The sequence below is a fragment of the Cricetulus griseus genome, chromosome 2 (assembly GCF_003668045.3).
Source record: "Cricetulus griseus strain 17A/GY chromosome 2, alternate assembly CriGri-PICRH-1.0, whole genome shotgun sequence".
Lineage (NCBI taxonomy): Eukaryota > Metazoa > Chordata > Mammalia > Rodentia > Cricetidae > Cricetulus > Cricetulus griseus.
In genome coordinates, this window is record NC_048595.1 from 51,696,882 (window position 1) to 51,719,766 (window position 22,885).

The window sequence follows — 22,885 nt, forward strand, 5'->3', positions numbered from 1 at the left end:
CACACAGCCTATGAATTAGAAAGACCCTAATGTAAAAGTATCAAAAGCTCTGAAATAGTAATTTCTGAAAAATTGCACCTAAGATAAATAAATCATTGCATGGTATGTTCTCATATCTTGGGAACCTAGCACCATGCAGAGGCTGAGGCTGTCAGAACTGAAAATATGTTTGATGACTCAACTGCCAGTGCCATGGGAGAATCTGTCATGAGAGGCAGCCAAACTGACCTCCCTGGCCAGTATCAGCCAGAGCATCCACATGATGCAGCTGCTGTCCGAGTCACACAGCTTCTTCCATCACAGCATTCCAGGGAGGCAGGAACTTCGACTCCCTGCCTATAACATAAAGTTCTGGGTCTCTGAGTTTCCTTTAAGGTAAGAAAGTAAATTCAATACCAACACAGACAACATTCTCGGTGGTTTCTTAATACTACCTTTTGCAAGTTTCTAAATAAACCATGGATTTCAAGAATATCGTGCAGTTCTGGAGAACATATTTTTTAACCACCGTAAATTCAGAAGTAAGACTGAGAGAGTATGATGTGTTTGTTGTAGGATATATCAGAGATATAAAGAAGTCACAGAAGAGTAATCATACCTGGGACAAGTTCCTCAACCTGTTTCCTACTACATACACTTTTCAACCCAAATGTTAAGGTTTATGTGGAGAGCTAGTAAGATGATATGTAAGAAAAGACTAGATAAATATTGCATTTTAAAAACACAAGAATGGGATCTGAGAGACTTAGCTTAAATGCATGCTTCATTATTTTCTAATTGTCTGACTTGAGTGAGTTTGCTCTCTGGCCTTGTTGCCTGAGCAAGGACAGCCACTCACACAAGTCTTCTGAACATATTTATTCTCCCACATACAACAGGAACAATCATCTCAAACTAGGAGAAGTCAGAAATGAAACAAAGTAAAGACAAGCTCACATAAAATAAAAGAAACACAGATCCTCAATGTGTAACACTCCAGAAAGCCCATGGTACCCAAATACACAAACCTCGCCGGCTATCCCGTGTTTGAGTCTGTAAAGGAAGGCTCTACCGCAAGACAAGACAAACCCCTAAAGGCTGTGCTCACTTCTAAACTAAGTGACTTAATAGTAAGGAGACAAAGTGGAGTTCATGTTGCTGTCTAACCCCGCTCTCTACCCTCCTGGCCGACCAAGAGTCAGCTGTCTCAGGACCCAGTGTCACATATATGCCATCCTCCACCCAGGCACTTCCCAGGCTCAACTGAAAATAAACCGAAAGCTAGGCATAGTCAGTCTCTACAGAGCAATACTCAAAATGTCTCTCTCTCTGAAGAATCACAAAGCTTTCTGTTTGAGGTCTCTGACCTTTCTAGAGAAACCAGTCACTGTAGTTTAAAAATGTAGGTGGCTAAAAGTACAAAGGATTGCATTTATTCACTTTGCATGTTTTTCATCTTTTCTGAGATGAGGGACACATATCTTTAGAACAATTAATTCTTTAACTGTAACATTTCAGCCTGAAATACTCTCACAAAACATGTGTATACATCATATATAAAAATTATATGTGATATATAAATGTGTTATATAATATATAAACATATTATATAATCATATGTAATATAATATATATTCTGGCTTGGTAAGATGTTATATTTTTAAAATTATTTTCTTTACTACATTTTATTGAAACTCTAAAACAGAAAAATTTTTTAAATATTGAAGAATAATTCATTAAAAATTTAAACACAGTAATTGTTTTCAATTTTTTATTATTGTGTAGGAGTGTATATGAGCATGATATGGGGGAGTACATTGTTATGGCACAGGTGTGAAGATCATGGGACAACATTGTGGATTAGGTTATCTTTCTATCTCCATGTATGTTCTAGGGACAAAATGTAGGCCAGCAGCCTTTTTACAGTAAGTACTTTCATCCCCTAGGCCACCTCGCCAACCCAGAGCACTATACCTCTTGACTGAAAAGAGTGATGGGAGTGAGTTTCAAAAGTACATTAAAAATAAATTTTAATAAACATCCTTGTAACTTACTGATATGTCATCAAAGCACCACAATGTTTGTCTTTCCCTAGCAGACACCCATGGCAATGCTACCCTACTATACTGCGGCATCACACAGACTCCATTGTCAGACGTTACTGGAAACTAAGTTCCAGAAGAAAAACCTCTACCTTTTACAAGAAGGGAAGGGAGGCCAACTAAATGAATACACTCACTTATTTTATGTGATACACCCCCACGCAAAAGTCCTGTCACAGCCCTACAAAGACACAGCATTTTTATGCAAACAAACTGCAGCCAAATTCTTACCTAAAATCCTTGTTCATCTTAAGCATTGGTCAAGCACTTTAGTTTCCAATCACTTAATACTACAAACATGCTCTTGAGCACAAAATTTTCCATGGACATTTTTAAATACATACTATCAGTAACAAAAACCACCAGCATATGGTGGGCATAGTGGCCGAGCCTTCAGTGCCAGCATTTGGGAGGAAGAGGCAGGCAGATCTGAGTTCTAGGCTAGTCTGGATTATAGAGCCTGTTCCAGGACAACCAGGGCTACACAGAGAGACTCTGTCTCAAAAATAAATAAATGCATCAACATAAAAAACATCTATAGCCGGGCGTTGGTGGCGCATGCCTTTAATCCCAGCACTTGGGAGGCAGAGGCAGGTGGATCTCTGTGAGTTCGAGGCCAGCCTGGTCTCCAGAGCGAGTGTCAGGATAGGCTCCAAAGCTACACAGAGAAACCCTGTCTTGAAAAAACAAACAAAAAAAAAAAAAAAAAAGACATCTATGACCTTTACTGTTAGTGTGTGCTATTATAACAGTACCCACACAACCATGTGACAGTGAGCTGCAGAGGTAAACATGCAGACACACTGTACCTCACACTCTATAGTAAGCCCTTATGCATCCCTATCACACATCCAATTAGTATGCTTCAAAATGGTATAGAGAAGGGCTCCAGGTCACTTCGACTCTTTGACCCACATGTCCATGGCCCACTGTAGTCAACACTTCCATAAAACTGATGAGAATCTGTCACTCTGAAGCCTTTTACGTCACCTCCTTTGGAAGCCAATGGAAGATTTGAAAGTGACAATAAGGAATCCTGTATGTACAATAATCATTCTATGCAGGAGCTTGAAATTAAATAACTAATCCCTTTAAGATGAAAATATACATGACTGTAAATGCCTCCAGCAGGAAAAGGGAGACAAGAGAAACCACAGCAACACCTGAGAGATGGCTTCATGTCTCTAATATTAAGACATTTGTCTCTGACTTTGAGAAGACGGGGAATACTAACACTGTAATTCTACTGTCCCTGTAACTTACTGGGAAATACATTGCCCCACCAAATATTCCTGCACAGGATAAAGCTGTGCGATGTCCTGTAGCTACCTTCTCCAACAGCATGGACGCAATGTGCTAGCCAGTGCTGTGAAAGGGAATAAAATCACCCAGATAATCGCAATCAAGGACAGCAACCTAGCAAGACAAGTGCTTCAGTTTCACAGCATGTTTTAAATATCCTCCCTCTTCTCTTTCATGACATATTGAGAGAAGGCCTAATTCCGTAACCCAATCTGGCAATCCTCCTGTCTCAGCCTACTGAAATGCTGACATAATAGGACTGAGTCATTATGCCTAGCTTAATAATCACCTTTTTCATTTATAGAGTATTTCAAAAGTCTCTCTCTCTCTCTCTCTCTCTCTCTCTCTCTCTCTCTCTCTCTCTCTCTCTCTCTCTCTCTCTCTCTCTCACACACACACACACACACACACACACACACCTTATTTCAATATAGGCATAATGACACACACATTTAATCCCAGTACTCAGAAGTCAGAGGCAGGCAGATCTCTGTGAGTTCAGCCTTGCCTGTGTAAACAAGTTCCAGGCCAGTTGGGACTACACAGTGAAACCCTGTCTTATAGAACAAAAGGGATATTTCTGTTTTATTTAATGAAAGTTAAACCCAGCAGCTGATTTAATACATCTTAGAAGAATTAGTACATACAATGAACCAACACAGTATGAACTGGAGTTGTGGGTCCTTTTATTCTATTTGCAACGATGAAATTCACATTGTGTGGCTTTTAGGTTTTGCACTGCAACCATTAAGAAGTAATCTCAGCTAGATATGGAGGTGCATGCCTTTAATACCCTAGTTCACAGAGTGAGTTCCAGGACAGCAAGGGCTACACAGAGAAACCTTATCTCAAAAAGTGCCCCCCACCCCTGAAAATCAAAAAACAAAACACTCTAATCATGTTTAAGTTCCAAAAATCAAAAGAAGGGAATTAAAATGAATCATCTCTGTTTTCATATTTTTCTATTTTAATTTTAAAAAATTAAACTAATAAAATGCCTTTGTGAGACATGATTTTTACTTTTATGTTATTAACATAAAACCAAAGGCAAATTTCAAAGCAAATTAATTTTTAAATTTTAAAATTAAATCATTAAAAGTTAAAAACATTATTCCTCCTACATATATAAATATGTTAAGATTTTTTAGGTAATACTAGGTTTACTATTCAATGTCATCCCAAAGTATCTAACACTCATTAATCTAACTGTATCTTTAAAAAATTATATTTTAATGCTGTTTCAAAACACCTTTATTCACATCACCATTCTGAAAACAAGAACAAATAACTCATTCCAGATTTTTGACCCTAACTGACAAGAGACCATTTCTCTCTTAACCAACTGCGGCCTCTTCTATGCCTAAGACTTGAACTGCACAAGAAAATATCTCCATGGAAAGTTTACATTTTGACAGTTTTCTTGCCCCTTTGAGTCTAGGCAGGTGTCTGGCACTACTTAAATGGCATTTGGGTTACGAAGACAGAAGTTAGAAAGATTTTGGAGACAGAAGAAAGATTTTGGAGACAGGAGACCTTGCCTGGGTGTCACTCTGAGCAAGTAATGCTGCTGTGGGCTGCTCTTCGGAGTTTTGTTACTTACAACACTAATCTGAAAAAAGAGTTAAGGAATGGGAGAAGGAGAGAAGGAAAGGAAAAGAAAAAAGGATTTTAGGGAGTAGTCAGAGCAGGTGGTTTGCCTAACAATGTTAAAACAAGTAAGCTAAAACAAGTAAGCTAAGGAGAAAGTGAACTCGGATTAGTGTCAGCTGCAGTACACACCTGGGAAGTTCTATGCCCTTCCTTCCAGCTCCATGTGAGTACTCTCAGTTGATGGGGGTATCTACCACTAGGTTAAAGTGTTTGAAAGGCATAGAAGGATGTAAAAGTCAACAAAGTTCTCAAAGATGTTAAATGATTCTAGTGCAGTTCAGTTCATAGTCGCTGTGACCATCCTACCCGTTGCTTAGTTGACAACATGTCACGCAGCTCAGAGAAGACCAAGAAGTGCCAAGGTACACAGATCTAAAGGACATCTTGGTCTCCATTTTGTCTTATGGAGTTGTTTTGCAAACTGAACAGCAAATAGGTCTTGTGCTGTAGAGTTGCTGCCTTCACCATTTGCTGGACTTATTGTTCTTTATCTCCAAAATCATGTTTATTTAACTAGAACAGTGATGGGAGGACTGATTCCATTAGCTAAAACACTGCAATACCATAATAAAAAAAAAAAAAAACGAGTACTTGTTTTCCATTATGGGGGTGGAGGGTGAGGGACACAAAAAGGAAAAGCCAATTCTATTTAAGTAGAAGTGAGAAAATTCTGTCCCACTCAGAGACATCAGAGTCTGGATCTATAATGTGTGGGCTACCATTACATCAGTGGGAAAGAGCCTGAAAGTGGCATGTTGGCACTGTGAGCTACATGATGCAAATCAACAGAAATCAGAAGCACGTTCCCAGCACCCTTGTCAAGCTGTGTGCATCCTAGAGTCCTTAACTGAATGCCTAAATGCCAAAAGAAATCTTAGTAAATCACTTTTTTCTAAAGTTTTGAATTGAACCTTGAAGCTTCAAGTAGCAACTTTGTCTCAAACTAAATATACAAAAAAAAATAGTGGAAATATGCATTATAAACTTCTCTACTTGACATCCTCCTGCCTGAGATCCTTTACAGTTGCAGCTTAGGCCAAACTCCTTCAGAGTATCTCCACTTCAATTAAGTCTATGGTTTTACATTCCCCTTAACAATGCATGCCGGTTGTTCATACTTTTCCTCCTCCACCTGCCTCCTCCCTCTTCTCCCAATCCCACAAGGGTTTACAATTCATAATATTTTTAAAAGCAAGCTCTCACCTCTAAAGAACCATAAAGGAATTACTAAAGAAATGGCACAACACTAGATTTTAGCACATTTGCTAAACTCAGTCTGCATTTTTTTCTTCTCTTCTAATCCTCAGTATTGTTTTCAATAATCTATATTGACATTCAGGACCAATTGCTTCAGTGGGAGATTTAAAGAGCCGACAGGCTGTTCTGCATCCTCTGGAAGGAGCTCCAGGCCCTAACCCAGTCCTACTGTGTACAGCACTGACCACAACAAAAGCTGTGGTTTCTCCCACTCTAGCCTTAAATAGGTTTAAATTAATGCTATTCATCACAGGGTGGGAAGGAAGACAGGCAAACCATGCCAATAGCATTGGGAAATTTTCTAACCAACACAGTCAAACCTCTTAGCCATAAACAAACTGACTTCCATTCAAAGACTTCCTCTCAACCAGCATTTGCCTCGTGTTCCTGTGAGCCCTCTGCCTTTGAACTTCCATCTTTTTCACTATGCTCTAAGCACAGGGTTTTGTTACTACATTCAAGGGAAAGGATATTGTTACTATCCTCAGGTTACTGCAGAATACACTTAAGGTTCTAAAAGTCATATTTAATCTCAAGTTTGTTGGTTGCTACAACTATGTGTATGGAATTAAGAGATAAAGCTGTATACATGTATCAATAATTTACAATATATCAATGAGCCAGAAATTGTACCATGAATTTGGCTTCAGGTCAGGTTTAGAATATGGGATACAGACTAGGTCTCTCTTTATTAATTTTAAGTTTCACCATATATTAGTCTTATCCCTTCTTTGTTCAAACATATTTTTTATCACCACAAATCATGGGAACTATGCACACAAGTTTCTGTTAGAGGGTGTGTTAAGCTTCTGAAGAAGTTTAAGTATATATGTACAACCCTAATCTTGAAAATCAACACATGCACATATACTTGCCAGTAGAACATGCTGAATATATGTTAGAAATGCAACACTCCCTCTAGGAAATGTGCTGTCACCTAGAAATCAGTACATTGTAAACATTATTGGACATAGACTTATAAAATATAACAAAATAATATGACTCACTTTAATGTTTAAAATTATTTTATATGTATTGTAACCTTATGTGTAATTATTCCACATTTTAAAAAAGTCTCTTTTGAATATTATTGAGATCACTGCTACTGCTTAAGCAGCACTCTGGGTGCAGCCTGGGTGTGCACACATGCACACAAAGCACACACTCACAGCCACTCCCCATCTTACACCTGCTCTGAAGCAGTAGGAAGTGAATTCTCAATCTGTCAACATGACCATCTGGTCTATCTGCATATCATGGCTTTCTCTAGTACTATATGAAGGAATGGTAGTCACGAGGCCAAAATAAAACTAATGTGCACCTGAATGGGAATAGCTCCTCTTTTGGCTGAAATGGAACCACGTGGCTCATCATAGCCAAACTAGCAGAGTTCTGACTTAAAATGAGTATTCCTGAAAGTATCACCAAAGGAACACTTCAGTACAGTCCACGTGGTGATGAGTAATACTCCCTGCAGGTTACAGGATGGGTACCAAGATGCTGGGATACTGAAACAGCTCTTTCTGCAAGGCCAGAGACAGACCAACCATCAGCTCCTGTACTCGGCAGAAGTGTTCACTTCCCATCTTAAAACTCACATGTACTCGAACTGCCATTAGGATGGCATCGGTTCCTTTGTCGTTGGCTAATTAGCAGTTGCAGCAATTTGCTGACAGTTTTGGTCACTTAATCTTTCCAAGTGGATTTTTAAGACAGCTAAAAATACTTGCAATCTTAGAAAACTCCTCACCTTTAAAAAGTGACAATGACTCAGTGTGCTTCAGCTTTGGGCCCATTGCCACCTGCAAATTAGCAAGGGCCTCTGTTGAATTAAACATAATTCCATTTGTTTAATTTTAGATTTCAAGTGTCACCACACGTAAAGACTATCTCAGAGCTGTTGCTTTACTCCACGTCAGGTAATACCAAACATAAACAGTGAGTATCATTTTATGTCGTAACGAAAGCAATCTACCTCTGTCCAAGCAAGAAGTCCTTTTAAAAGTCCAACCCCTCAACAAAATTTAACTAACTTAACAGAATCCTTAGAATCTGATTACATTTCCAGAAGTTATACAGAAGCAGTTTCAAACAACAACAACAAAAAAAATGTTAAAAGAAAAAAAAAAAGAAAAAACTCTCCAGAAAGTTCTCGGTTGAGTGCCTACTAATGAACAAAGGTTAACTTTATCTAAAAGGTCAAATGCCTGGTGGCTAAGGTTATGACCTTAACAACTTAAATTGTGACCTTGCCACGTGCCGGGTATATTGTAGATTCTGATACAGATCATCTGGTAAAGGCTGGTCATAAATTAGCTTTACTGTTACCTGTCCACAAAGAAAACCGTTTGCCATGATACCATAGTACCAACAAGTCGCCATATGATACATGGGAAAGACAATGCAAACAGAGACCAAATTAAAGACATAAAATGGTTTTGTTGTTTTATGGACTGAACAGGATGAAAGTTTAAGGGTTATGGAATCACGTGATTTCACTATACTTCTCTCTGTTTACATGACACAAAAGTCACTCAGTTCTAATGCCACCGGACTTAGGGATGCAGTCAAAGCACTGGCTTTTATCATCTCTAACCCTTAGGAAAAAAACAAAAATCACCTCTGCTTTTAACAAATATTTGATGACGCATTTGCTCCCAGTATCCACATTTTAATGTTTTGCCAAAAAAACAGCCAGTACATGAAGTAATAATCAATGCACATATTTTAAAAGGGGTGGGGAGTCTCATTTTTGGTGGTTATGTAGAGGAGAGGAGGCATTCTGGAAGGAGAAAAGTACATTTTCAAAGAAATGGGGGGAAAAGCACTACAGGCGCAAAGGCCACAATGGTTTTGGCATGGATTGAGAAGCACGCTTCAGGGTCTCTGCTTCTTGCCAATACTGGCAAGTTCTCAAAACTTTTAAGGAGGTAAAAACATTGTTTAGTGTTTACAAATCTTCAGTATTATAACAGATGCTTGTCAAATCAGCTGTACATAGGTTGACTGATCTACCTCAGATCAGCAGTAGCAGCTTCTCTGCCACAAATACAAGGCTGAAAAAAAAATATCTTAAATCAAATTTGAAGTATTTTCTTATAAAAGGCTTTTACTGTTTTCTTTTTGCAAGCGCCCTATGGCGGGCACACAGGCAGCCATTACAGTGGTGCTCTGGAAACCAATGGTCAGGCATTTGGCTAGTATTCAGGCCTGAGGAGGGATTCTGGAATACATGAGGAACACCAAACCAAAGGTAGTCTGATCCATGCGGCTGTCAATAAATCTTTCATAAGCTACAAGAATGCTAACTCTCCTAAGCAACCTCCCAAATGTCATTATAGCAGCATCACTCCTTCAGGCTTCCTACCAACCAGCAACTGCATTGTCTTAAGGACAGGAAGTAACTGCACAATAATAACCCATCAACAGTGAAAGGTGATTCAGTGAACAGCATCAATTGTTGGCACCCTCAAGTTTCGAAGTTGCCCAATTAGAACATGCACTATCATTAATAAATTCTTTCCCTAAATATCTAAATGATAAACACATGATGTAAAGAGTTCTCAGAAAGCACTGGGAATGCCTATAACGGTTTTGCACCCTCAGGCACTTGACACATACAAATGATGAAGAAGAAAAAACACCTAACTTTGCTTTTTCTGTAGACAAGAAAAGTGAGCAGCAAGGTTAAGGAGAGTTAAGGAAAGGTCACTTGTTCCTATTTAGAACTTCTGCTGCTTCGATGGCTAAAGCAACAGGCATGCCTCGTAATTGAGTATACATTTTCAAAAGCCCAAATATTTGAAACGTTTTCAGAGCACATCCTCTGAAATACACATCTATCCCCTGCCAACACAACACAAATGATGATGTGACATGCTTGCAAAGTCAGTTTCTCCAGTTTCTTAAGTAAGGACAGATGGGTAACAAAAGTTCTCTTTCTAAATCATATATTGAAAAAACAGAGAGAGTGAAATGTTAGCTGATTTCTTTGAAAGTTAAAAATTTTCAGATTTTAAAAGTCTTTTGCAAAATAGTGTTGACTTTGCAGATAGTATTTTTTCTCTTCATTGTGAGGAAAAAGAAAAATGTGAGTGGGAGAGAGAGAGAGAGAGAGAGAGAGAGAGAGAGAGAGAGAGAGAGACTCCTAAACAAGTCACTGATAGGATTCCACAATTTTCTTTCTCCCATCTGGCTTAAGTAACTGCCATGAAGGCAATCTAGCAAGACTGATATGTACATATAAAAAGTCAACAAGTTACACAAGACCTGAGCTTTCACATAACACAATGAGCCTTTGTCTAAAACAAGATGAAAAGAACAAAGTAAAGCTGCATTATTTCTCCCAGCCCTCAACAGTTGATTCCTGAATGCTCTTCCAGATTCTGAAGCACACTCTGGTAAGACATGTCTCAAAATCAACAGTCGATCTCATAAAATCAAAATAGGCCGATGGATCAATTACCAATAGTGATTTCTCAATGCATTCACACAGGCTGTGCAAGCTGCTCACATTTAATATCACCTGCTTAGAATTTGGTTGGTTGGCTTCCTTCGGCTATTTGAACTAACACAGAGAATTTCCCACATACGAAGCAGCTAACATTGTATATTAATGTGACTATCATCCTTTCATAAATGCCCTGCATTTTGATAGTAACCTTATGTCCAGCTTTTTATTTGGCAAGGGGTGCAAGAGGCCTCAAAAGTTTAAAAACAGTCCCAACAGAAAAGCAGCTAACAACAAAGGAAATGTATTTTAACAAGATCACAATCCAGTTTTTAAAAATCTATTCTTTATTACGATGATTGTCGTGAAGCTTCTCTTACCATGAGTCGAAAAAATATGACAACAACTTCTCAGCTACTGGATTACCAAGACTTCTGACAGCATTACTTACCACGTATGACCTGAGTGGGAATTCTCTGAAAGCTTTGCTTTTATACCTGAATGAGGGTGGCACCTCAGACAGGGGCAGCAAGTTTTTCAAACTGTCCTGACTCTGGTTTACCTCTGAAACCTCATTGGCCCGATGCCCAAGGTTGGCCCTATAGGGAGGTCAGGAATGGTTCAGCATTCACAGAGGTCACCAGAAGAAACATACACAAGAAAGCAGGAATTCTTCCCATTGCACTTACCTGCTGCGTGCACAAAGTATGCCAAGTATAAATCGAGTTCCTTAACAGAAACTCCTATGTGATGGGGCTGGACACAGAGCCCTGGATTGGAGCACTGCGGGGACTTTACAAGGCGCTCGCCATCAGTACTTTCCAGAGGAATACCTTTGAACAAGATCACCATGACGAGGTCCAATCTCCACACTTTATCTGCCTGGCGGAGGCAGTCAATTCTCCGCATCTTGCCTTTCTGGTCTGGGTTGGAAAGAACACAGCATGGAGGTTTTTTCCCTGTGACTGTAAGAACAAAATCCTCTCGGTACTCAGGTCGAATATCTTTCCGTAACTTGGCCAGAAGTCGGGAAGCCCACTTCTGCTTGACTTCAGGCTTCTCACTTAGCAGTTCATCCTTCACGGCCCTCTCCTCTTCTTTCGACATGCGCTTCTCATGTTTTTTGAAGTATTTTCGCTTTCGGGCCTGCAGGTTGAACCATGTGTAGGCGAAGGCGCGGACGTGGGGCAGAAGTGCTTCAATAAAAGGATGAAACTCATCCTAGGGAAAGGAAAAAAATAAAAATACGAATACGACCAACACAAAAGAAGACAACTTGCCTCTGGGAGCTGCCCCAAAGAAATCCTTCATTTCACATGAAATGTGGTCCAAGTATTACATTACCTTTAAAATCATATGTAAAATCCCTAAGGGCAACCAAGGGGAATGGGAACACACTCTCAGTACCATTACTTATGTTCTGAAAGGAGAAAATGGCTAAGGATTTTTCAACATTTTGGTACATTGTACCGTGCGGCCTACTTCCCAGATCCTTTACATAGCAAGCCCAGTTTATCTAAACACATCTAACAATATAGACTCTTAACCCTATTTCAAGGAGGCCATATCTAATTCTGTCCCAGCCTTGACCTCACCATTTGTAGTGTAGCCAGGGCCTAGCAGCCAGATTGGCAAATCCAAAACACTCAGGTGCCAGTCAATGTTTATGGAAGTCTAGGAGCAAGACCCATCTCTACCGTCAATGAAAACAAAGGCTTTCCCTCTGGAGAGCCAGTGTAGACTCTCATCTGCCTCCCATGTATTTTGGTAATATCCTAGTTACTCTTTTAAATATTATAGTTGCTGATAATTTACAAAAAAAAAAAAAAGAAAAAGAAAAATGTGGTAGGTCTTTTCAGAAAAGACGTGAGGGAAGATTTGGTGTTCACTAGGCCAAAATAAAAGCTCTATGCCCAAGAAATCATTACTGAACTATGGGAAGAGAACAAAAAAGGAGTGTGGGGGGGCACACCAAACAAAGCAGAGCTCCATGCCCAGAGTAAACAGGGAGCCTCACCGTGACAGCACTCCTGCAACTGAGCACATTTTAGTGGCTGAGAGGACTATGGACACCCTCAAAAGCAAGCAGCCCCTATGAAAGGCATCATCTCACTTTTTAAAATAATATTCCAGCTCTTTCCCCATTCAGCAAACAGGAGACTCAAGGAGAACCTTCACAGATCTCTCTTTAAAAGACATAATTTGAAGAGAAAATTGAATTTAAAGCATTTGAATTTTTCTTCCTGGTTTACTTAAAAATATGTGATTCTTATGTTGATGTTGGTTAGAAATTTTAAGTATGAAAAATTATAAAAAGTTAAACAGTAACATTCACAAACGCCTCAGAGAGGACATCCAACTCTTGATTAACTAGGCCACACCAATTTTATATAACGGCTTTCTGCCACAAAGATAAATTATTTACTTTCAAATAAATGAAGATAAGGAAACTAGAGGAATATTTGGTGACTTTTTAAGAAGAGTTAGAGTGAACAAAGATAAATATATTCCTTTTTTTAATGTTTTTTATATCAACCTAAACATTAAGGTACAAGAAATGGTAATGCCAAAACTAGTATTACTACTAAAGAAGTTATTAAAATTTTAAACATTTTAGTATATACCAAAGGTATTATATTTTAATAGTCAAATATGTTAATTTTTTACAAATTTTAATCAACCATGTAAACATTACACATAGCAGGATTCATTAAAGTAAGTGTATAATAATATAATTCATATTTAATTGTTACAATAATTAGCCTTTTCTCTCTTTCTGCACAAATTTTTGACTCCAGTTTTGAGACTTTCTCTTTTCAAAAAAGGAATAAAATAAAAAAAAAAAAACTGGTGAGCTTTGGTTAGCATGTGCACATTCTTCAAGTGGGGGGGGAGTAAAATACAAGAAATATATTATTCTTTACCATAAACCATTAGCATTTTAAAACTGTATAATGTTTAAGAATCTTTATTCCTTTAGAAGGAAAATGCAGGGGGCAAGTCACAGTTTATCGGATAAGGTACATGCCAAACCACAAAGCATTTAAATATTACTAAGTTCTGAGCTCATCCTTGAAATGCTCTGAAATACATAAATGCTATGTGTGTTCGTATTGACTGACATGCAGATGTACACAGGACATAGTAGAGACTAAGACTCTGTGGCACTATGGGAGGAATCTCTGAGGGCGACCTTAAACTACAGTGAGCCTTCTCCAAAAGGAGCCTTTCAGACTCAGCTCCATTTTATAAGGCAAATATGTCCAAATACATCATATCGGTGCTAAGGCATTACCTTATTAATGATAATAAACATGTTAAATAAACATCCTAACATGGTTATTTTATACGTCCTAAAATACTTCCTAAAACCGGATAACCGCATCGGTTCAGAAGCATTGTATTCACCTGCCAACCAGATGCCCATATATCTCTTCATTAAAAAAAAAAAATCTGAAAATAAGGTCAACTAGTCATCGTGGACAATCCCCCAGTTTTGTATCAGAAGTATTTACCATGTATTATTCCCCCCAAGGTTTCCAGAACGTGACTAAAAGTACACAATATTTTATATAACTTTACTCATATGACAATTATACTTAGTGACGTAGTGATACACATATCCCCCAAAGCATCCAAATTAAAAAAAAAAATAATTACAGGAAACGTCCAAAGAAAGCATAAATGTTCCGGGGGCTGGGGGGGGGGGAGCGTGTTCTCATAAGTCATGCTGCTGAACAAAACACCATAAACTCTGTAATATTTCAAAAATATTCAAGAGAAAACAAGTAATATTTTACGTACATACAGGATGAGAATGTCACAGCCCACCAATAAAAATAAACCTGTGGACCTGCTCCCAAGCCGTGTTGCTTTGCATCGGCATCTAAAATGTGGATCTGTTTGAAAGCAGGCCAAGTTTAAGAGCCACAGAATAGTGGGAGTGCTGGAAACTACTTTTTTTTCCCCCCCAAAAAAAAAGCTTCACTCATAAATTTCTGCTGAACTGTCAGGATTTAGGCAGGTACATGAGTTGATTATGACATGCCCATCCTCAATCAAAAGAAGAGGCCTGGCATTCTCAAGGTAAAGCCCCTTGAAAGTGCACACAGCAAATTGAGTTTACTCTTACAGTTAGAGTACATTTATCACCATGCTTACTGGATTTTTTTTTTAAATGAGCAATAAACGACCTAAGTTTTTTCTTTCTGAAACTGGCTCTAACGTGTTATAAATATTCCAGAAAGTTAAATAAATTGTAAATCAACTTTTAAAGACCCTCTCATAAAACAAATGAGCCTTTATTCCCTGTTTATTGTACATTTTCTTCACAAACTGCTACACCAAATAAGCGTTTCTCTTAGTGGTGTGGAGGCCTAGTGAATACATCAATCAGTGCTGCCAAGTGTGTAGGAGGGGAAAAGGGGAAGAAAAAAAAAAAAACTTTCTTAACGTGATAATAACTCCAGAGAAGCCAATTCTGTTAAATACCTGCCTATGTCTGGGGCCTGCAAGGATACACAGGTATGCTTCTGAAATGCACAGCCCAGACCAGAACTTTATCTTTGCAAATCTCACACAAGAAGATACCGTTGTGTCCATAAGGGTCTTTCTTTCTTGCTATTGCAGCATGCTGGTATTATCTACAAGTTCTATGTGTTGCAAACTTTTGCCAATTGGAATTTCAGCCTTCGAGAATCTCAGCACTTTCACTGCAGACTATAATTCATTCAAATTATCTTACACTTTGCATCTTATCCATATGCAATTGTGAACCTTGCCAGAAGTGGTTGGAGAAGTTTCATTCCATACTTCCACAAGTTACTAAAATAGTAACTTTGGAAGTGTGTGTGTCGGGAGGGGGGGGGACTTTTACAATAACTAAAACAACTGCTATCCATTATTAATGTGAGGCCTAAATCCCAAACAGACCATCTCCACATAAAAGATGCATTTAAGAGTCTTCTGAGATCAAATAGCCAGTGTTATTACTGTTAGATACCGCAGTAAGAAGGGAAGTCATGTGGGAAATAAATCCAGAATCTAGAGGGGAGAGGGAAAGCTACTGATACTTTCAGCCTTCCAAAGTATTCCCGGTAAACCGTTAGCTCCAGCTCATTGAAGACCCAGTGGTAGCAGGATTTTGAGGGAGTCATGAATAAACCTTGTGCTCGAAGCCTATAACTTCATGTAGGTGATTACTGGTCAGACTGCAATGTTTAAAAGCAGTATAAAGACTCGTGCTTAAAAAGAAAAATTAGTGCAAATCACTCTGACTTTATGCCTTTTAGTCAGAGAAAATAAATAATATATTCAAACGGGACCAGATCCGGAGCCGCAAAATAGCAGTGTTTCCTTGCCGGGTGGTGCAGACAAGACCGGGAGAGATGGGCTGGGAAGCTCGAGCAGGAGGGGCGGAGGGGCTCTAAGCCCCACGCTGCGAGTGGGGTTGCAGGGAAAGTTGCCGGGTCCTGCGTGCTGAGCTGCCCGGACTGGGCACAGGCGACAGCAGCGGGGCAGGCGACTCCGGTCCCAGCCGCCCAGCCGCCGCTCGACCTCGGGCCGGAGCCCCACTCCACCCGCAGCGGCCCAGCCCGGCCCGACCCGCGGCCTCGCCAGCTCTCTGGCCTGCGCGGCGTGGGCACGCCCGACCCCGAAACTTTCGCCTGGGGCCGCGGGCCGGAGGCGAGGACGCAAGGTCCTGGGGTCCTGGGCCAGCGCGGGGCGTGTGTCCACGCAGCCCACGGGCGAGGGCTCGCACCGCCCGCCGCGTCCGAGGGGCGCTGCCCGGCCCGGCCCGCAAGCTGGCACAAAACAAAAGTAAGAGTTCGGGGCGTCGGCGGGGGGCGCGGTGGCGCGGGAGGGCTCAGGCAGACAGGGCGCCCCGGTACAGCCGGCGTGCGGGGCTTGCGGGGCTCAGCCGCCCCTCCCCGGCGCGGAGGAACCGCGGGCACCGCGTTCCGCGCCGCAGACGCCGAGTCCAGATTGCAGCGTGTCAGGGGCTGCAGCCGCGGACACACGTGCGGGGCGCCCGCAAGCCCCAGCGCTCTGCAGTCCGGCGCCCCGATATTAATTAACGCATTAATAAGAGGGCGCCATTAGCCATGTGCCCACACAAATGGCCGAGCAGAAGGAATGCACCCGCATGGAAACAAAGTTACTTTCTTAAAGCTGCAGCCCCCCCCCCCGCACACGCGCGCGCACACACAGAAACACGCGCAGACACGGCTCCCGCCGAGGCACACGGCCGCCCCGCGCCCCCGCAGCTGCTTACCTGGGTGAGACAGAGCGGAGAATACATAACTGCCGGGCGGCGGGGGGTGCGTGCACGTCTGTGTGCGGGCTGGAGGTGTGCGTGAGTGTGGGTGCGAGAGGGAGAGAGAGGAGGAGAGAGCTAGGAGAGGGGGGAGGAAAAAAAAATCAAGCCTGCTTCTTGCGTTCACATTTCCAACTCGGCTCAACTGCAGCAGCCAGCGCTCTTGCCGCTCCACGCGCTGAACTTTAACCCCGCCTAGAGTTTCCCTACACTCCACTATACTGTCTACTGTACGCGGGCGTTAAAGGCATAGCGCACCCTTTCCTTTCCCCGCCGCGGCCGGCCGGGTGCCCGCGAGCTGCCCGCGCGCCCGCCTGCGCCGCGTTCTGCACCGCACCGCTTGGCCGCCGCCCGCCGCGCCGCCGCGGGGGGGGGAGAGTTGGGGGAACTGGGTGGGGGAGGGGAGGCTGCGGCGCTGACACCGGTCCCCAGCCTGCGCCGCTGCCCGCCCGCCGCTTGCTCCGCGCTCACTGCCTCCCGCGGCCCCCGCCCCCGCCCCGCTCGGCGCGGTCCCGGGAACGCGGCGCGGAGCGGTTTTCAGCGTGTCCTCCGGGCGGCTATAGGCTGCCACAGGATGTGCTTAAGCAAACAAAACTACTTTTCCTCCTCCCCATCCCCCCACCCGCGCCGCAGCCCTCCGCGGACGTCGGTAGAGGACTGGGGCAACTTTGCCAGGGCGCCCCGTACCCCCGTGGGCCCCTGGGTGGGCTCCCTAGAAGCCCCAGACAAGGGCGCGCGGTACATTTGCATGTATGCAAATTTCTTCTAAAAAAATCAGACCTTCTAGGTAACTTTTCCCCCCCTTCCTCTGAAATGCGGTAAAGCTCAAAGCATTGTAATCTCTCCTGCGAAGCTTTCTGAGGGAATAGTGTCCTCGGCAGAGGTAATTATGCACAAAAGCCTGCTAACTTTGTGCAGCCACGGCCCTATAACAGTCAGAACCCGGGTGCTGGGGAATGCTAAGATCACCCCAAAGATTCCCCAGATTGCGGGGGAGGGGGTTCTGGAGAAAGGAAGGCGGGGAGTCATGAGCGGCCGCTCTTCTCTCCTAGAAGTCGGGAGCTGGTGGGTTTGAATACAAACGCCCAAAAAAGTTCTGTCAAGTCAGAGACAACAGTGGTTTAGCTGGGACATCTTTCTGTGTGTTGAGAGGGAAAACTGTGAAAGGTTGTCCCCTTAGGAAAGGGATATGTTTGTGTTCCCAAATGGAAGCCCAGAACTGGACATGGGCTAACATCCGAGTCTGCGTTCCCCAAACACCCTCTAGAAGGGTGCTTTTTTTGCGAATCCCTACTCCCCCCGCCGGTAATATTTTTGAAAATTGAAGAGCTTCCTGAAATTATTTTAGGTTTGCTAAAGTATTGTTTTGGTGCGGGGGGGGGGCGGTTTTAGGGTTTGGCACGTTGCCAACAAGCCTGTTCTTCCAGCTTTCTTTTTTCTTTTTCTTTTTTTTAACTTAGCATTTTCTCTCTAGACTCTCTTTTCTCCTGAAAGGGGGGGGGGGCTATACCTGTCTCCTCCAAACTCTCTCATTTTCCCCTTCTTCCTGACGTTTTGCATCCTCCTGTATTTACCAACCCTTCTCAAAAATCCCCAGATTCCGACACTGGCACACAGACCAGGGATCTGCTCCCTGGTGGAGGTGACGGGGCTAGAGTCTACAGGTACGCTCATGGGACAGAAGGTTGGCTGATGGAGTATGGGCACTTATCATTCAGATTTTTTTTTTTTTTTTGGAAGGGACAAGAATACTATTAGAGAAGGCCAACTAAAACGTTCTGCAACAGACTACCTCTAAAGTTTTGTTTGTTCTCTAGTCCTGTTGGGGCTAAAATATTTGCCCCATACTCAAGAATCCATTCTTTCCGACCCACCCCATCCCCCGCTCTTGAATGTTCTTGGAAACTTGTTCCATTACTTATTAAGGACTGAAGGAAAATAATAACTTCAACCTTTAGTTAGGACGTCCATTTCGCCAAACTAAGCAACCGCCTTTCCTTGGTTGCTGGTGTCTTTCAGTGAGGAAGAAATGTCCTCCAAGCTAAGAGGAGTTAGAGAAATACTCCTGGCCAGGAAACCCTTTGCTGAGATCTATAACTTCAAGACTCTCCAAGTTTCCTCGACAGAAGTTTCTGGCTGAGGGACCCAACATGTAACTGAGGCACAGTGACAAGTTATTGTCCCGTGTGTGCTCTGGGGAAGCTCTTCCAAAGCGGATTATTCGGATTATTCTTATTTTTATTACTATTATTATTTATTATTGTGTATATAAAGATACACTTCACATCTGTCTCTTCGAAACAGCAAAGATTCTTACTTTTGATTCTCAAGGGTTTTTTTTTTTTTTTTTTTTAAGTAACTGGCTTTCACCATGCCTTCTTTTTTTAAATGGGGGAAAAGTAATTGAATGCTGATATTTCCACTTTAGAAACTTCTTTTGTTGCAGCAGTGGATGTGCCCGCGATTTCCAGCATTCTGCGGTTAGCAATATTATCTTAAGTAACTTTTGGCGCCCTTCGTAAGACTTTTGGATATGGGACGATTGTTTGCGCCCTCTAGGCAAGGGCTGGATCCAAGTTCAGCACCAAAGCCCTCCACATCCGCTCCTGCTTTCTCTCCTATCGGTGCCAGCTCCCGCTCCCTCCCCCGCTCCGGAGGAGGGTGGAAGGCGGGGGGGAACACTACAAAGCCCAGTTCCAACTACAGCCTTTACAAAGTAGACTGAGAAAAATACCGTAGAAGAGTTACAGTTACAGAATGGCTTCTGGAAACTTTCTCTCCAACAGGCATAAATTTAAACACACAAAGAAACAGATGTTCCTGAGAGGACAGACAGGGTAAAAAGAATTTCTAACTTTCTCCCCTCTTCTAGGCTGCAAAAGTAAATCCTTGTCTGGAGTTCACAAAGATACTAAGGGAGGGAGAGGAAGGAAGGACAGGGAAAGAGGGGGGAGGAAAGGGAGGGGCAAAGAGAAGGGAAAAGAGAGTGTAGGAAACACAGGTGATATATGAAAACTAGTTTATTGCAATCATATAAATGACCCATTGTTAGGAAGAATAAACCCCTTATTGGAAACATTACTCCAATCCTTTATTTTGCAAGTGGTAGGAGGCTGCCTTGAAACCGGATTGTCTTTGCAAAAAGGAGGTTCCTGCCATGCTCTCTGCTATCCATATTCTCCCTGGCATAGAGCCCAGCCTTGCATTTACTGTTTTATTTGCAGAAACGTTACCTTGCCAGCTTTAGTGAAATCCTCTTAGATGTATAAATTACATCAATAAAGTTTCACTTCTACATACATCTGAAATACCTCTCATTTCTAGTCTACTTAATTGGGAAATTGTATTAATGCGATTTAGATTTTAATGCACAAAGTAATGAAGATGGGACTAGGATTCCTAAGTGACAATACCATTTGCTCTGTAGTTATTACCAAGATTAACTCTATTAACTAGCATTCCCCAGCATTCTCTCCACTAGTTTTTAACTTGCTGTTCACACGTGGGGCGTTCTCTTACTTGCATATAATCCCCAATTGAATATGATGCAGAGTTGAGCATACAAGTGAATTGTAACATCAACTTTTCAAATCAGGTTTGACTGCAAGGCCCAAGGCCTAGGGAAATAGTTGCATGAGTATCAAATCCACATTTTTACAAGGTAAGGAATCCATATTATTTTCCATTCATTCCCTGCAGAATTAGGAGGTGGTTGATATATTTAAGCCAGAGTCTGCAAGTTTCATCTCCAAGACAAACTAAGGCAGTTGGTTTCACCATACAGATGTCAAGGACTTCAACAAGAGGCCAGCCTGCAGCTGATGGGGAGAGTCAGTTATCCTCCACACATGCACCCTCCAGTAGGGTTGTTGTGGTAACAAGAAGAAATGTGGGCTTGGTGGCTCTTAAAATGCTCTTTGCTACTGACCACCATGTGAAACAGTAGAATTCAAGAAAATCCACTCCTTCCCTCCTCCTTTTCAAATCTATAGAACAGCTGTCCAACCACCTAGAAGCCTCCTCTTCCTTTGATATGCCAAAGATTCTAAAAGAACCAGTGAGAAGTTTTGAAACACTCAGTGCCTCACCCAAATTGAAGCATATCTTTAAAGAAGTTAAACCTCTCCTTCTACAAGTTACCAACTTGTCCGAGTATTAAAAACAACAACTAATGCAACGTTAAGTATTACTCTAGCAAAATTTTCCAAAAGAGCAAAGTTAAAAGGCACACTAGATTCATGCAAAACTCCCCCAAACAGCTTTTTTCCTCCTTTAAACTCAAAAACCCTTTCCTATTGTGATTGCTAAATCCGGAAGCGCGAGTATCTTTCTTTGACAGCTTGAACTACGAGCCATCCCCTTCAAAACTGCAGAGAACTTCAGATCTCCTTTGCCCCGCCCCCTATGGCTATTACGAACCATTGTACACCCAAGCTTTCTCGTGATTGGATAGAGCTTCTGTCAATCTCTCATGTTGTCCCATTGATTAGAGGATCGAATCGTCAATTATTCTCGGGTCCAGACATTTCTTTTCGGGTTAGGTTGACTGCAGAGGCCAGACGTCTTTAACAGAGCAGAGCACGTACAGGATCTCCCCTCCCCCTCCCCCTTTTCTGGAACCGAGCAAGCGCTAGGAAGAAAAAAATCTGTTAAGCTCAGCAATTTTTTCAAATCCTGAAAAAAGAAAGAAAGGAAGAAAAAGAAACCCGGTCTCTGCTGCACATAATAAAAACGCCATCCACAAAGCTGCATCTTTAAAATAAAACCATCACAATAGACATTTACCCAGCAATCACTTAAGTGCATATTCAAGCTAGAGAAATTTTAAAGTCTTAGTCATTAAGCATAACCATTCTACCGTTGTTTATATAACGCATATAGTATAAATGTAAAATAGAAAGTTTAAGATGTACCACGTACCATTGCAATGTAAAAAGAGTACGTGAGAAACTTTAAAATGCTCAGACGAATTGCTTCATAGCTTGTCCCCTGTTTTTTTGCATTAAAAAAAAATAGCTAAATAAACTTGGAACCGTTGAAAACCCGGAAGAGATTTTTTTAAAGCTGCTGGCCAATTGCAGGCTTCTTGGATAATTTTTTTTAACTCCAAATCAAAAGGCTTCTGCCACTGCAGAACTCCTCTCCTCTCTCTCTCTCTCTCTCTCTCTCTCTCTCTCTCTCTCTCTCTCTCTCTCTCTCTCTCTCTCTCTCCCTCTCTCCCCCTCCTCCCCTCTCTCTGTCTCACAACACAATCTCTCCCTCTCTCGCGGTCTCTCTCTTTCTCTCTCTCTCTCTCTTCTCTCTGAAAGCGATCCAATCTAACCCGGGCTGGCTGCTTCTCAGATTCTCTCTGGATTTGCCTGGTGTGCTTGTAAGAGACTTTGCAGAAGTTGCGATCCTTTCGGCAGTCCCTTTTTCCTCTCCCTACCCCCTTGTTTATTTCCGCAATCGCTGCAATTTGCATAGTAACCACGCACGAGGCTGGCGGAGGGGCCGGAGGGGGCAGGGACAGGCCCGGGCCTCCCCTCCTCCCTCTCGGCGCAGTCTCCTCCTCCCCCACGGCGCGTGGCCAATGGGAGCCCCTGCCTTCAGCGCAAGCTCGGGTCGGGACTCCCGGCTGCAGAACGGCCCCTGGGTTGGTAGGCCCGGCTCATGGGATCCGGGTTTTGGTGCAAGGGAAGTTTCCCTGCTTGCAGAGCTCGCAGCAGGCTTTTGGAAATGGGAAGATTGTGGAACGTTTGCCCGCGGTCATGCCGGTTTTGCATGTTTTAATCACGCCGGCACACCTGCTTTCTCGGTTTCTTTTCCCAGAGCCTCTCGTGAGTTATT

At 42.3% G+C, this 22,885-nt stretch overlaps 1 protein-coding gene across 4 annotated transcripts in view; it reads right to left on the reverse strand.

Annotated features, from left to right (window-relative positions):
* Positions 1-22,536, reverse strand: part of Nfia (nuclear factor I A) — a 348,579-nt gene extending 326,043 nt beyond the window's left edge. For 2 of the 4 annotated variants that reach the window (XM_027400457.2, XM_027400456.2), the window contains exons 1-3: positions 22,380-22,536; positions 21,977-22,045; positions 11,430-11,961 (exon numbers count right to left, since the gene is read on the reverse strand). In XM_027400457.2, coding sequence (XP_027256258.1) covers positions 11,430-11,961; positions 21,977-22,045; positions 22,380-22,520 — 742 coding nt within the window. In that variant the 5' untranslated portion in view covers positions 22,521-22,536. Of the gene's footprint in view, positions 1-11,429; positions 11,962-17,014; positions 17,404-21,976; positions 22,046-22,379 lie in introns of those variants that run through there. The other 2 variants (XM_027400460.2, XM_027400459.2) reach the window with 2 other exon arrangements.
* Positions 22,537-22,885: the final 349 nt, after the last annotated feature.